Consider the following 14,687-nt stretch of genomic DNA (forward strand, 5'->3'; position numbering starts at 1 on the left):
CTTGATGATTTCACCAGCATATTACAATGGATTGTTACATCCATGTGATCTTAGAGCTTAAAGAATTTTTATGATCTTAGAAAATTGAATTTCAACAGAGTTAAATGAATTTCAAGCTGAGGTACTTACAAATAGCTTGGATCACTAACAATAATTCTCAGGCATTCTAATTATTGTGCTCATTTGATCGTAATGTTTCTATAGATACAGTAAAAGATAGGCCCACCTATGTTTCAGCAATAATCATTGTGTAGAAATAATTATTCGAAGAATTTTCATTTCATTGATAACTTGATGATTCCATCAGCTAATATTACACTGGATTGATAATTTCTTTCTTAGAGGAGGCTTGAATAAATAAGAAAAATCCTAGAGAAATAAGGCAATAGAAAAAGTGGACTGGGAGAATCATGACTCTCACTGAACATGTTGGTAACACTAATTTATTATAAAAATTTTGGATAAGAACTTGAATACATATACCATACAAATAGCCTACTTTTCAAGAATCTGCATTTTAACTGAATGTCATTCATTTTCACCAGTTTTAAAGTTCATCATATCGATTTTAGAATGTTCCAACTTGAATGAAAGCTATATTGGAAGATTTATGTAAAATACTGTTTATTCTTTATTGTTCATAGAATAATTAATGAAATGGGTGAAATTTCTATAGTGTTGAAGTTTTGGACACTCTGTTTCGATTCAATTTTTTTTTTCAATTTATATACTGTCTATATGTGTGTACGCTAAGCGAATTCCTGATTTTATTTTCAATTATGAGATATGCTCCTGTTTGCAAAGTTCACTCTTTAGCAAACAGTATTGTATTCATTGACTGTACACTACGCATTTTTGTTGAATTCAATATTTGATTATTGTTATTCTGTAATGTACTTGTCATTGAATAAAGATTTATTTATTCATTTGTCATTTACTGTATGTTGTTTATGAAATGATTAATTGAATAAAAGGGTAAAATCCCTATGGTGTTGAGGTTTTGGACACTACTGTATGTTTATCTTAGGTTGTTCAATTGTGTTATTAATTTATTTTTCCGGGTTTTCGTTGATTGATACGTGAATCAATGTACTGTAAATTTTCTATGTCAATTCATTCTATCATATGTTCTTATTTTTTGTGTGATGATGATTTATTTTTCCACGCATATTCTAGAAAATTCATCTACCTTTACAAAGAGATTGAAAGTGACAGAACCAATGAAACAAAGAGAGAATTACTCTGATATGAGTGGATGCCGGGTAACAAAATGATAGGATAGAGAAGGATGACAGGTAACAACTTTGCTTGAAACTGGTTATTTTCTTGAACATTGATCGTGGCATCCCATCTACTGAAGAATATACCTACAATCCAAAGAGCGGCACTATTAGTCACAGAGGATTATGAATATAGGATGAAGCTGAACCGGTTTATTCTAAACAATCAACTTCTCAAAAATAATGCAGAAATATTATTGCTAAGCTAATATGATTTGGAATTATGTCTGGTATTTAGTCTCGGTATTAGAGTTTATGATATATACTGAATCTGTAAAAAAATTTACAGCATGTAAAGTGATTCCTGTATTCTATATACAGTATAGTATTCACTGGAGTATTTAGTATTCTATATTTATTCAGTAATTTCTTGTATTCTTGTATTTTAGTCTGATTGAATAGAAAACTAAAAACAGTCAACTACCCTATGCATCAAACTATTGAGTGAAAATGTTTTTAATCTAATATTTAAAATACTTTAAACATTAAATTCTTATTTGAGAACTTTTTTGCAGTAATAATGATCCTCACTCCATGGAAGTTGATGAGTCAGGAGCAATTGCAATTAAAGTATTTTAACATTATCTCAATCATTCCAATTTGTAAACTATATTTATCAAGTCAAAATAAACCAATTAGATGGTTCTCGAATTCAACATCCAATTATTATCATGACTAATTATCAAGGATTAAGCAGAAGGAATCGTTGCTCTCATAACCTTCAATATTATGTTTTTGCGTCTCCCTAACTGGATAAACAACATAGCTAATATAATAGAAATATATTATACTATATATCTGTTCTCCACTGTAGGAAACATTATTTTGAAACGAAATGCTTCTCCTAAATAACAGGCGGCTCCAGCATATACACTGAAATAGAGTCAGACTTTATTCACAAATGAGTGATAAAACTTTCTGATCGTTGGAAGCTCAAATTGATTTTGTTCTATTCTTTATCTCATCTTCGTTACTACTTGTATAGTTTTGTTTAGCTTTGTTTAGTGCATGAGATTTCCAGTTATAGAGGCTAGAGACAGAGACAAATAATAGAAGTATCTATATTTAACGGTATCTTTACTCTATGCTAGAGAGATTTCCACTCTACTATGCTGTTAACAATAATTAGAACTGTTGGAATTGGAACAATTAAAAATTATGCTTTTCTGTCAGCTTTGTTTAGTATATGAAATTTCCAGTGTGTAGAAGTTAGAGGCTAGAGACATAGACAAATAATACAAGTATCTATATTTAACGGTATCTTTACTCTATGCTAGAAATTTTCATTCTACTATGCTGTTGATCAGAGATTTTAGAATTGGAACAATTAAAATTATGCTTTTCTGTTAGCTTTGTTCAGTAGATGGAATTTCCAGTGTAGAAATTAGAGGTTAGAGACATAGACAAATAATACAATTATCTATATTAAACTGTATCTGTACTCTATGCTAAAGATTTCCACTCTACTATGCTACTGTTGATAATAGGCTATTATAAATGTTGGAACAATTAGAAATTATGCTGATTTATTAATTAGAAAAAGAATCATCACCTATAATCTCAAGTGCCTATTTTCTATGAAGTATTATTATCTATCAAAGGAATAAAGTTCTTTAGGCAAAATCTGTGTCTCACAACGTAGTATAACAACTTCACCCTTCACAAGTAGGCCTAGAACGTCTAGGACTCAAGACTCGACTTCATTTTGTGTCTGCATTGACTTCTCAAAGTTCTGTTGACAGACAGCACCTCGTTAGCTTGCAGTTGTACACGCTGTATTCAAATAAGATTCCATGGAGAACAGAGCAAAGAAAAGGATTGACCGATTGAAAAAAGAGAGAAAACGAAGATGATAAGTGGCACAGAGTGAGGATACAGGTGAAGATCAAGATTAAAAAGAAGAAGATCTACAACCCGGCGGCCGAAAACCGGAAAATTTCCGGAGGTAAAGTTAAGTTATAGACTGGCCTCGAGCGGGTTTTAGTGTGAAGAGGTAGGGTGGAAGGTGGAAAGAAGATGAGACGATAGACAGAGGTCGACTATAAAAAGGTTGTCTGATGATGAAGGGAGATGGAGGATGTAGTAAGTTGTAGTGAGCTAGTCAAGGAACAAAGGGAATCTTCAACTTTCGTTTCGTAGAGAACCGTCTCTCACTTCGCAGACTCCACTGGAGAAGAATGAAGAACTCAAACTCTTCCTCACAAAACCAAGATACAAAGAGTAGAAGAAAACTATAGTGAGGTCCACGTTATAATGGCAGTGAAGAAAGATAGGAGAAAAACGTTGCCAAGTCTCTCCATTTTGCTACTGAGTGTACACAGCTGTTACTCAATTCATCCCATTAACTTTGATCTAATAATAATTATCATTTCCTTGATTACATGATCAATTTAATGTCAATATTAATCAAGGAAATTTTTTTCCATAATTTGATTCGAAAATTTGCTTTCATAACTAATATCAGATTTTTTATATTCATACAAACCTGAAATGGCGCCGCGCCTGATTTAAAAAGCTGTGATTCAACAATCTGAATTTCAAAACAACAGAAATTAAGACTATTCCAATTTCTTTTAAAAATAATATAAAAATGGAAATCCTATTTAAAATAAGTAATTTCAATGGAAATAATTCTGAAATAACATTTCAATATTATTTATACCGGTACGAGTAGGTCTAACCTATACGTGTAGGCTAACTGAAGCATGGATGAAGTCTGAATGATTAGTTATCAACTTTTAAAATGTCATTTCAGGTATTTTAATTTGTGTTCCTCATACGGTAATGTCTAAAAATTATTTAATTGTTTCAAAAATAGTCTACATTTTGAATCAAGTATACGACTTGTGTACTCAAGTGTTTCGATGGAATGAAGAAAAATAATGGCGACTGATAATGAATTGTTTACTTTTGTACAGTCACTGTCAAAAGTAAAAATTAAATATTCTGGCAAACTGACAACATTGCAAAGCTAGAGAGAGATAGCGCTATCTGTTTTGTTGTATGATAGAAAAGGACAGCAACAGTATTGTAAATCGTACACTGCCATTATAACATGGACCTCACTATAGGAAAGAGATTAGAGTTCGCGTGTCCGCGTGTGCCCGATGTTGACCGAAGATACACGAAGTCCCCCGAAGTCACCTGGGTAAGCGTGGCCGACGCATTCCGATTTCCGAAGACAAGACAGGCGCTTGGTCTGATGGTTGATGACCTTGCTTTTGCTCAGGTTTCTTGGTCTTCCATGTCTGCTGCTGTATTCCAGCTCCGATAAATTCGAACCAAGCAACAGATCGATCGTTCGACAGACAACCGTGAAAAAACCAACGTTTTTACGCACGCGTATCTCTCATCGTTCTCTGATCCTATCTAGCAACCGCAAACAGCTATAAGCTTCTTCAGACCTGACCGCTTTGAGCTAATAGGATGCCTTGTGCTTGAAGATGCCCTCTATTTAATGAAGGTTAAAAATTTTGCAAAATTCTTCGTTAGGACTTGATATTTCTTGTAAATGAAAAATTCAATGAGAATTTCATCTTCCCAATTATACGAGTTTGTCAATCATTGAAAAATTTTAAAAATTCTTAGTTAGGACTTGTTATTTTTTGTAATTCATAAAAAAATTCAATGGGAATTTCATTTTGCCAATTAAGAGTTTCAGGATACCACCGACTAATTTGTCAATGTTTGAATCCCAATTAGGTACCTTATTTGTAGCATTGATCATAAAATTCCACCTAATTCAATCTTAATACAACTATACAACTGTAAGTAGAGCCCATAACCCAGAGAATTTATAATTCATGGTTGTAAATTGTCACTACCACAATAAGTAGAGGGATTTTCAGTGACAAAATATATTGAAACAGAAAATAGAGATAACAAAGAAAATCACGAAATCATTTTTGACCGAGCGAAGTGAGGTCTAAGATTCAAGTCGACGGTTTGGCATTTCTCTTAATGTTTAAATGTTTATATGTTTTTATGTTGCGGATTTACGGCGAAACGCGGTAATAGATTTTCATGAAATTTGACAGGTATGTTCCTTTTTAAATTGCGCGTCGACGTATATACAAGGTTTTTGGAAATTTTGCATTTCAAGGATAATATATAAAAGGAAGAAGGAGCCTCCTTCATACGCCAATATTAGAGTAAAAATTAGACTATAGTCTATAATCTATAGACTAATCAGCTGTTTAGTGGACTATAATACTACCCATTCAAAAACATCGAACATCTTGAAAATGTATCTTTCCATCAACGTTGTAGACAGTTGCAGCCAGACCTGATAACAGCGCTCACACTCACATTCCGGGACGACACGTCACGGTACGATAGGACAGAAAGCTCTATGTTTATTTAGGATTTTTTCTAGACATTTTTAATTGATAAATTATTTATTTATTTTTGAGAAAACATAACAACAGGTCAATGTAACTTACTGAGCGCGAGGTCTACTGTTCACAGAACTACTAGTTATTTTCCAGGAGGTAACAAAAAATCACCAATCGAATGCAATATCAAACATGGTCAAGTCCAACCAACAGTTTTTCTCAGGAGAGCCCAAAACTGTATCTTGTAAAGTGTATGAGATGATGAAATGTCTTTTGTTTCTATGACAACTATGCACTATAAAATTGAATTTCCAACTTCTTTTCAACATGAAATGAATTACAATCTCACAATAGTTTGTAAAATAAAAATGGACTTGTCAGTTCCAAAAGTGGGCAATACTGTTCATCGTAAGAAGACAAAGACAATCGGTTTTATTATTCTACTATTGTTATGATCTATCCAATGCATACCACTAGTATTTCTCAAACTGAATCTGTAACTGTAATATCCATTCAATATACTGAGTGGGTTTTTGGATGATTCAATGAGTGAGAATATTGTCATTTGAGAAATGAAGAGCACCACATTAATAATTCATTCATCAATGAACGGATGTGTGATGTTAAATTCAATTATATAGGCTAAGTTTCAACCATAGCCCGTCGTTCAACTTTTTTTGTTTTCTCCAGGACTCTGAGGCACTACAATAATTCACAAATATATAGAATTCAAGGACTTTGTAGTCGCTTCTCTGAGCACCTAGATATCTTCTGGTTCTCTCATGGAAGGTAGAACAATCTACCTATTCTCTCACCTTCCACAAAGTGTAGAAAAATCGTTTCCGAGTTATCTTTGTTCATGCCAATTATTATTTTGTACTGTTTTGATAATAACTTTTATCACTGATTTGTAGCTATAATTTCACAATCGTTTTCGAGTTATCTTTGTTAATGCAAATTACTCCAAGATACTGAACTGTCCATTGAAATAAAAATCAAATTATTATGTATGTACATCTTTTATTTTTCTCAACTTCAATATTAAGTAAACATATTTCATTTCTCGTATTATTTTGTACTGCTTTAATAATAAGTTACTTGTTAACTAAACTTCTATCACTGATTTGTAGCTATAATTTGAATCCTGAAACATTTATTGATATCATGATTTTATCAAAACTACAGCATATCAATTTTCTTAAAATGTCTCTAGATATTAACTTTCCTCTTTAAATGTATGAATTCAAATATCATGATATTTGTCTCAGTATAATAAATACACAATTATTCATAGAATCTCTCTTCTCTCTTTTGCTAGTATTTCTATCGCTCTATTTATTTCACTAATGGATCACTCCATTGATAAAGTTGTGCTGCATTCCTAGATAAACTTCCGGCAATGGAGGACATACTTTTGTGAATGGAATAACAGTATAAACACATTTCGCTGACCAGCGTCGTGGGTCACTCAATTAATTCGGAAAATTAGCCGGTCTGTTTGTAGAGTGGCCGTTTGACCGCCGACAGGTCATGCCATCTGAACTGGAAAACTGTTCCGTTTTGCAGCGATCTGCCAAGCCGGCAAAACTAACACAGTTAGTTAGCAGTCGAGTCTTCCATCGTCCCTTGATTACATGCTTTTGATTACACACCCCAAACTGTTATAATAGAACTGTAGTTATAACATTAAAGAGGTTCAATTAAATGCAGTGCATCCACTCTCAACATCTGAAGCGCTATTTGATCTACGGTCACCGGAAAATTAATTTCCCCCTTTTTATGAAACGCAGCAGGCGTAGAATACGCTAAAACGAAGCAGTGAGAAATAGCATTTTTCAATAACGGAGTTTGTAGAAATTAAGTGAGTAAACGGTAGTACTGTACTGGGTATATTAAATACAGTTTCCTCTGTAATAGTTGTTGGTAGAACTAATATCTTCAAATTATTTGTTGGCATTGGGATTAATTTATTCATTGTCCACTCAATATTGATATATGCCGTACATACTCAACATGATGTGATGATATTCACGTGTAGGCATCATCATCATCTTCAGCAACTCATCAAACTTTGAGAAAAAGATTGTAAACTATGCTATCCACTCGTACATCAATCTCTATTCAAATACCAAATTATGTTGAAAACTATTTTTAGGAGCCTTCTTCATATCACTGTTCTCAATAACAACTAGTAGTTCTGTGAACAGTAGACCTCACGCAGTTCTCTTATCCACAAGTATCTGATGTCACCTGTTTGAAATGTCAACAAACTCAGTTCAAGTTTGAATTTGTATTCCACAATGATAATTCATCCAGTTCCGTGATAATCTTTCCATCTGATGAAAATATTTCTCAAATTGTTTGAAAATTAATTTTTTTCAATCAAAAATATTATAAGTTCTTCAACATTATTTTGTTCATTTAATCATTTTTAATCACCTATTAAAATTGTTTTTTCAAATGTGATAATATTGATAATGATGGGCACGCTTAATAATACCATGAATGCAAAACAAAATATTGAAATTTCGTGGAAATCGTTAGAGCCGTTTTTGAGATCCGTTGAACATGAATAACCAGATATAAAAATAGCCAGATATTATAAAAAATAAACAGACATACAGAAATTGCTCGCTTAATAAAATAGGATTGAAACCCTACCTTATAGAAAAAACACGGCTTCTCCAGACATCTGTGTAATGCATTCTATGAATAATCCACTTGTCTGCTGATTGATTATGAATAATTCTATAGTCTGATTAATCCTATCTTCAGAGTTGATGATATAATATAGTGATATTAGAGTATGGAGGAATTCCTTTTCTTTTCATGTTATCCAGCTGACAAGTGGATTTATTCATTGCACGCATTACACATATTGGCCGATTGGTCTGGCCGTGTCTATTTGTTAATGATGCGTGCCCATCAGTATCAATATTCTCACATTTAAAAAAAAAAATTAATAGGTGATAGACAATGAAATGAAAAATTATCAAATGGACAGAATAATGCCGAAGAAATTATAATATTCTTGATTGAAAAAAAAATCAATTTTAAAAAAGTTGAGACATACTTTCATCAGATGGAAAGATTATCACGAAACTGGATAAATCACAATATGGGATACAAATTCAAACGTAAACTGAGTTTATTAACATAAGTGAGTTTTTTATCTAGGAGAAAACAAATAACAGTTTTCAATAGTAAATTATGATTCAACTGTGAATTGTGATTGAACTGAATCAACTAGAACAGGTGACATCAGATACTTGTGGACTAGAAAACTGCGTGAGGTCTACTGTTCACAGAACTACTAGTAGAATATGGTTGCAGTATGTTGAATCAGCGGTGTGGTGACATGAACGGATTTATCCTAGTTAACGTCTCCTGGAAGCTGGAAACGAATCCTTCATAGAGTTTTCATAGTAATGGCAACTCTTGTAGTGTTGCAGTGTTGTTTACGGAGCAACAAGCCACACTGTATGAACTCTGGAATAAGAACTATCCCAACCCAAAGACAATGAGTTCAAAATAAATGCTATTGAATACTAGTCAATAAGATGCTCAATGTCATGAGAGACAAACTTGAGAATTGCCTGTCCTTAAATGGAGGACATTTAGCATATTTTTCACCTATTATTATACAATAAGAATGGCAGCCTTTTTACTTCACATTTTTATCACATATTGAAATCTTTCCGTTTCACTGATTGAAAGACCATGGGGAAAGTTGAGAATTGCATAAATTCTAAAGGAGTAGATTGATGTACCTAGAATGTAGGTCTAGGTACCTTGGAGTACATTTCATCACATGTTATATTATTCAAAACAAATTTTTTCACTTATTGTACAGTGAATATCGACCTTTTTTCTTCATATTTATGACCACTGAATTTAAAAGTCAATTTTCTTAGCAAATTAGTAACATATTGAAATCGTCCTGATTCACTGAATGACACTATTTCTATATTATTTATTAGTTGGGTTATAGAAGAGGATATGCTCTGGTTTGCCATAATTGAAGAATCTGCAATTTGCCATTTTTTTAGTGTACCGGTAGCTGTATATGATGATGATATAAATAGCTTACCTGATGATGCTATAAATCCTGATTAATTTATTCTGTTTATATTCTTTATTGAGTTGATGTTATTCAAATCAAATCAAATTTATTTTCCATTTTCAAGATAAAAATACAATTGAATAATAACTTACTATTATGCAATATTGTATACAAAATAATACAGTTAATACAATACAGGAAAAAAACCTGCTAAGGCCTAAGCCTGATTAATTGTGCAACTGTGATTATTAATTTTTTCCAATGCTATCTTTTGATAATTGTTGAAATTTTTGTATTTGTTTTTATGTTCGTGTGCAACTCTTTTGTATAGGGCGTGGACCTTATGGCAAATAAAGATTTATATTTTATTAGTTGGGTCATTTCTGATATGCAAAATATTATTTCTGATAACGCTGCGGTAAAATCTTCAAGTTTTCTGTTCTATTCGTGCTATTATGCTCCTGTTCAATTCGTGACTTCCTTTTCTTCAATTGTAAATGTCTAATTTTGAAAATTAGCTTGTCATGTCACTAGAAGACTGCTAATTGAAAAAAATTATTTCCTGCTCTTTTCAAACTCATTTGCATATTGGAAACGACCCAAATTGTATAAGGCAGTATCAAAATGGTAAAGAAGAATACAGATATGAATTACAGTATTGTCTAGTGGGTTGCCTCTCCTCATGTATGCATGAAATAACAATGCTGCAGCATACTCTTAGGCTCAATTTACACTTACGCGACTCAGGTCGAGAAGAGACTGCGACTCTAGTATCTTCTCGCAGCATGTGTTTTCAAATAATGATACTTACACAGTCGATTCTAGTTTCCGCGAAGTCACCATTTGAAAACACAACATGCTGCGTCGAGAAGAGACTAAAGTCGCAGTCTCTTCTCGACCTGAGTCGCGTAAGTGTGAGTTGAACCTTAGAGTTTTCTAAATATTATTGAAAACTTGGATTCAGGTCTTTATCAGTTGCGAAAAGACTCATTCATTAGACCCGCCGCAAAGTAGACCCACGCTAATCCACGAAAAGCAAACCACGCCGTGGGATGTTTTGTAAACTATTGCTATAGAATTATTCATAATCAATCAGCTGACAAGTGGATTATTCATTGCATGTATTACACAGATGTCTGGAGAAGCCTAGATGATGGTTTACAAAACATCCCACGAAGTGGGTTGCTTTTCGTGGGTCTACTTTGCGGCAGGCCTCAATCAGCGATCCTTATAACTAGGTTTGAAATACCCGAAGCTTGTACTAGAGGAGGTACAGGCATAGAAGAATAGATAACAAGCAAATACATAAAAATTATATATAACTTTATTCAAACTGAGAATTGACAGATAGCTTTTTCGACTTGCATACATTTCTCTTACAGGTAGTCATTCTTACAAACAATCAAATCAGAAATGTTAGCACAATAATATAATTCTGAGACATGCCCAATAAAATGCTATTTGTATCTATATCCAATAAGATAGCATACATTCCATCTTAGTCTATAGTCTAGAGAATGCTGTGTACAATCTTCCATTTTGATATCCCAAATTGATGTGATGGAATTCGAGGAGTTATTCATTTTGTAATAGATATAGGAAATATAGACTTTTGAAAACATTTTTGACTGTATATTTAGATTTTTTTTCAAAAATACCGTCTGAATAAATCCCCAAGCATCGACAGAATTCAAACTTTTATATTTTTGAAATCTATTTTCTCGAAAGGGGTACAATATTCTCCAGAAATAGGAATCTCTCCCTTAAAGTTAACCCTGGAACCCTACACTGGGGTACTGAGTGCCCCAGGGAATTTTGTTTTTGCTGTAACTCGGTGTTGGCAACCCTGACGGCGCTCACCTGCCATGACTTTTCATTGGCCTTGACAGTCAATCAGTGGCTGTTGTTGTCGCACACGTAGCGTATCAGGCTTGAGCTGTAAACTGGTTTTGGGGCACCCAGTACCCCAGTGTAGGGTTAATGCAAGTTTTTTGTGGTGTGTTTACATTTTCAATTGTGGCTTAATTTTTTTATTACTTGTGTTATTTGTGTTCGTTTTGGTAGCTATGGATAAAAAACTCACAGACGATGAAATTTTAGCAGAGTTATTTAGGTCTGAGTCAGATTTAATTATAATGAAACAAATATCACTGATAACTTTGAAGATGTATCTGATGGTGAGGGGGGAACTGATGTTGTTGAAGACGATGATGTCCTTCCGGATGTTTTTTCCCCTGATGCATCTGAAGACGAATATATACCTCCTTCTAGTGAAGAAGATACAGATGATGAAACCCAAAGACCAAGTAAAAAACAAAGAATAAATGAGGCAGACTTACAACCTGGAACTTCTACTGCAGAACAACTGGTAGGCAAAAATAAGTATAGATGGTCAACCAAACCTCCAAAAAGAGCTGGTCGAACCCCTCGACGAAACATAATTTTCATGAGATCCCGACCTGCTGGAGCTGCTCGGGGTGTTACGAATGCTGAAAATCTGTTTTCCTTATTTGTAAATGAAACCATAATCGATGCAATTGTAAAGTACACAAATCAAGAGATTTTAATTCAAAAAGTAAACTACAATGATTCAACTTTTACCAAAGAGACTACTAATAAAGAAGTTAGAGCCTTACTCGGACTCTTGATTTATTTTGGAGCATTAAATCACAACCACACGTCTACAAAAGTTCTTTGGCACGAAAGTAGGGGCCTTCGCATCACCAGAACTGTAATGCCCTTAGCAAGATTTGAGTTTTTAATCAACACATTACGATTTGATGACAAGTTAACGCGAGACGCTCGAAAGGAAATTGACGCCCTTGCACCAATTCGAGAGGTATGGGATAAGTTTATTGAACATTGTAAGGAGTATTACATCCCTGGACCGTACTGTTGTATTGATGAACAGCTCCTGGCTTTTCGAGGGAATTCACGGTTCCGTATGTATATCCCAAATAAACCAGCAAAATATGGTTTGAAGTTGGTCATGCTCTGCAACTCTAATGGTTATTTGATCAATGCCATCCCATACACTGGGAAAAAAATGAATACAGGAGGACAACCACAAGCTGCATTTTTTGTGGAAAAATTATCAGAAACCATTCAAGGCAGTAATAGAAATATTACTGTTGATAATTGGTTCAGTTCAGTCCCTCTATTCAACGACATGCTGAGTAAATACAACTTGACCATGGTGGGAACGCTGCGCAAAAATAAGCCTCACATACCTCAAGAAGTGTTGCAGCGCAGACCAGAAGGAACAATAATGTTTGCTTTTGACAGAGAGTTGACATTGGTGTCCTTTACACCAAAAAAAAAATAAGAATGTACTTCTACTATCAAACATGCACCAGGGATACTCCATGCAACAGAACTCAAAGCTGCCAGAAATAATTCACTTTTATAACAATACCAAAGGCGGAGTGGATTTGTTGGATCAAATGTCTGCTCAGTATTCCTGTAGTAGGAAAACAAGAAGATGGCCTGTGTGTCTCTTTTATGGCATCTTGAATAGTGCCTGTGTTAATTCTTACATCATCTACAAGGAGAACACTTTTCTGAACAAGCAAACTCCACAACCAAGAGTAGAGTTTTTATTTACCCTGGCAGAAGGTCTGATGAAGCCTTGGTTAGAGGAAAGACTACAAAAACCAACACTGCGTAGAGGAATTCGCCTTGCGATTGCCGAACAACTTGGTATCGATGAGCCCAGACACGCAGAGAACGACAACCGACGTGCCGGAAGGTGTTGCATCTGCCCCCGTTCCAGAGATGTCAAAACCACTATAAAGTGTATTGAGTGCAAAATGTTTGTATGTAAAAGTCATTCCCTATCTATCTGTGCTAATTGCAGGGAATAAAGTGTGTGAACATGACTTAAAACTAAAACCATACAAAAGTATCCAAGAAAATGTAAGTTTTTCAATTTTCTTTTTTTATGAGTAAAATAAATGTCAGATATGTCTTTAAATTGTTATTAAGGAAATAAACATAAACCAAACAAATTGTTAGTTGAGGTTTTTTAATAAAATTTAAGTTTTTAAAACAAAATGTTGAGTTTTTGTTTTTGGGGAACCCAGTACCCCAGAGTAGGGTTCGTGTTTCTAGAAAGTAAGTGTAGGATTTCAGGGTTAAATATTCAACATACAGATGAATTTCATGTAAAATTTACCTGAGCTTACAAAATAATACATTGATTTATGTTGACTTTTGAAGTGAATGTGTGATAAAGAATGAGTCAACAATTCCTACTTGTTGAAAACCGAATAAATAAATTAGTAATAAATCAATATATAAAGTCTATCAAATAAATTCTGAAAAACCTCCAGAATTTTTAGTAGGATTCTGATATTTCTTCAGTTATATGAGCCTGATTTTCTGTTGAAATATCTAGTAGAGATTATCGCACATTTAGATTTCTATAAGTTGGAATAATTTCAGGAAACAATTTTAGATCTGATTGATTCGTTTTTGAGTTAAATTTTGGTTCGTTAGAAAATTCTCTCGAAAACTTGGTGGTCAGATAGGTTAATGCAGACCCAAACCATCTAGAATACAGTCATTGAATACAATTTTTGCGATGAGAGATTGTTTGTCAATATAATTAAAATTATACAACAATATAAATAGAAATCTGTACATCATATTCAACAGCCGTAATATAAAAATACACAATTAACTCGGTGCTTCTCAACCATTAAGTGTCCAACATTTACGTTACTCTAATTAATAATAAAGTTTCTATGTTTAATAGAATGTATAGCCTACTTAATACTTTGGAGGAAGAATAGGTTGGGAATTTGAATTTTGAGTTGAAATTGGAGGAGGAATTTCAATACACTCATCCAAACTTAATACCTTATTAATAAATAATACAGCGACAGTACAAACAACTCAGTCACACTAATCAAGGAACATAGATACGTCATTTTCTCAATTCAGTGGTTTATTAATTGCATTTCATAGCCAGTTGAAGATTAGAAAAAATATATTCACAATAATTGTTAA

At 33.5% G+C, this 14,687-nt stretch overlaps 1 protein-coding gene across 1 annotated transcript; it reads left to right on the forward strand.

Annotated features, from left to right (window-relative positions):
• Positions 1–12,048: 12,048 nt before the first annotated feature.
• Positions 12,049–13,818, forward strand: LOC120350615 (piggyBac transposable element-derived protein 4-like). The gene is made up of 2 exons (XM_039424897.1): positions 12,049–12,878; positions 12,991–13,818. The coding sequence occupies exons 1-2, from the start codon at positions 12,124–12,126 to the stop codon at positions 13,538–13,540; spliced, it is 1,305 nt and encodes a 434-aa protein (XP_039280831.1). The 5' UTR covers positions 12,049–12,123; the 3' UTR covers positions 13,541–13,818.
• The last annotated feature ends 869 nt before the right edge of the window (positions 13,819–14,687 follow it).

Source organism: Nilaparvata lugens, chromosome 3 (assembly GCF_014356525.2).
Source record: "Nilaparvata lugens isolate BPH chromosome 3, ASM1435652v1, whole genome shotgun sequence".
Classification (NCBI taxonomy): Eukaryota; Metazoa; Arthropoda; class Insecta; order Hemiptera; family Delphacidae; genus Nilaparvata; species Nilaparvata lugens.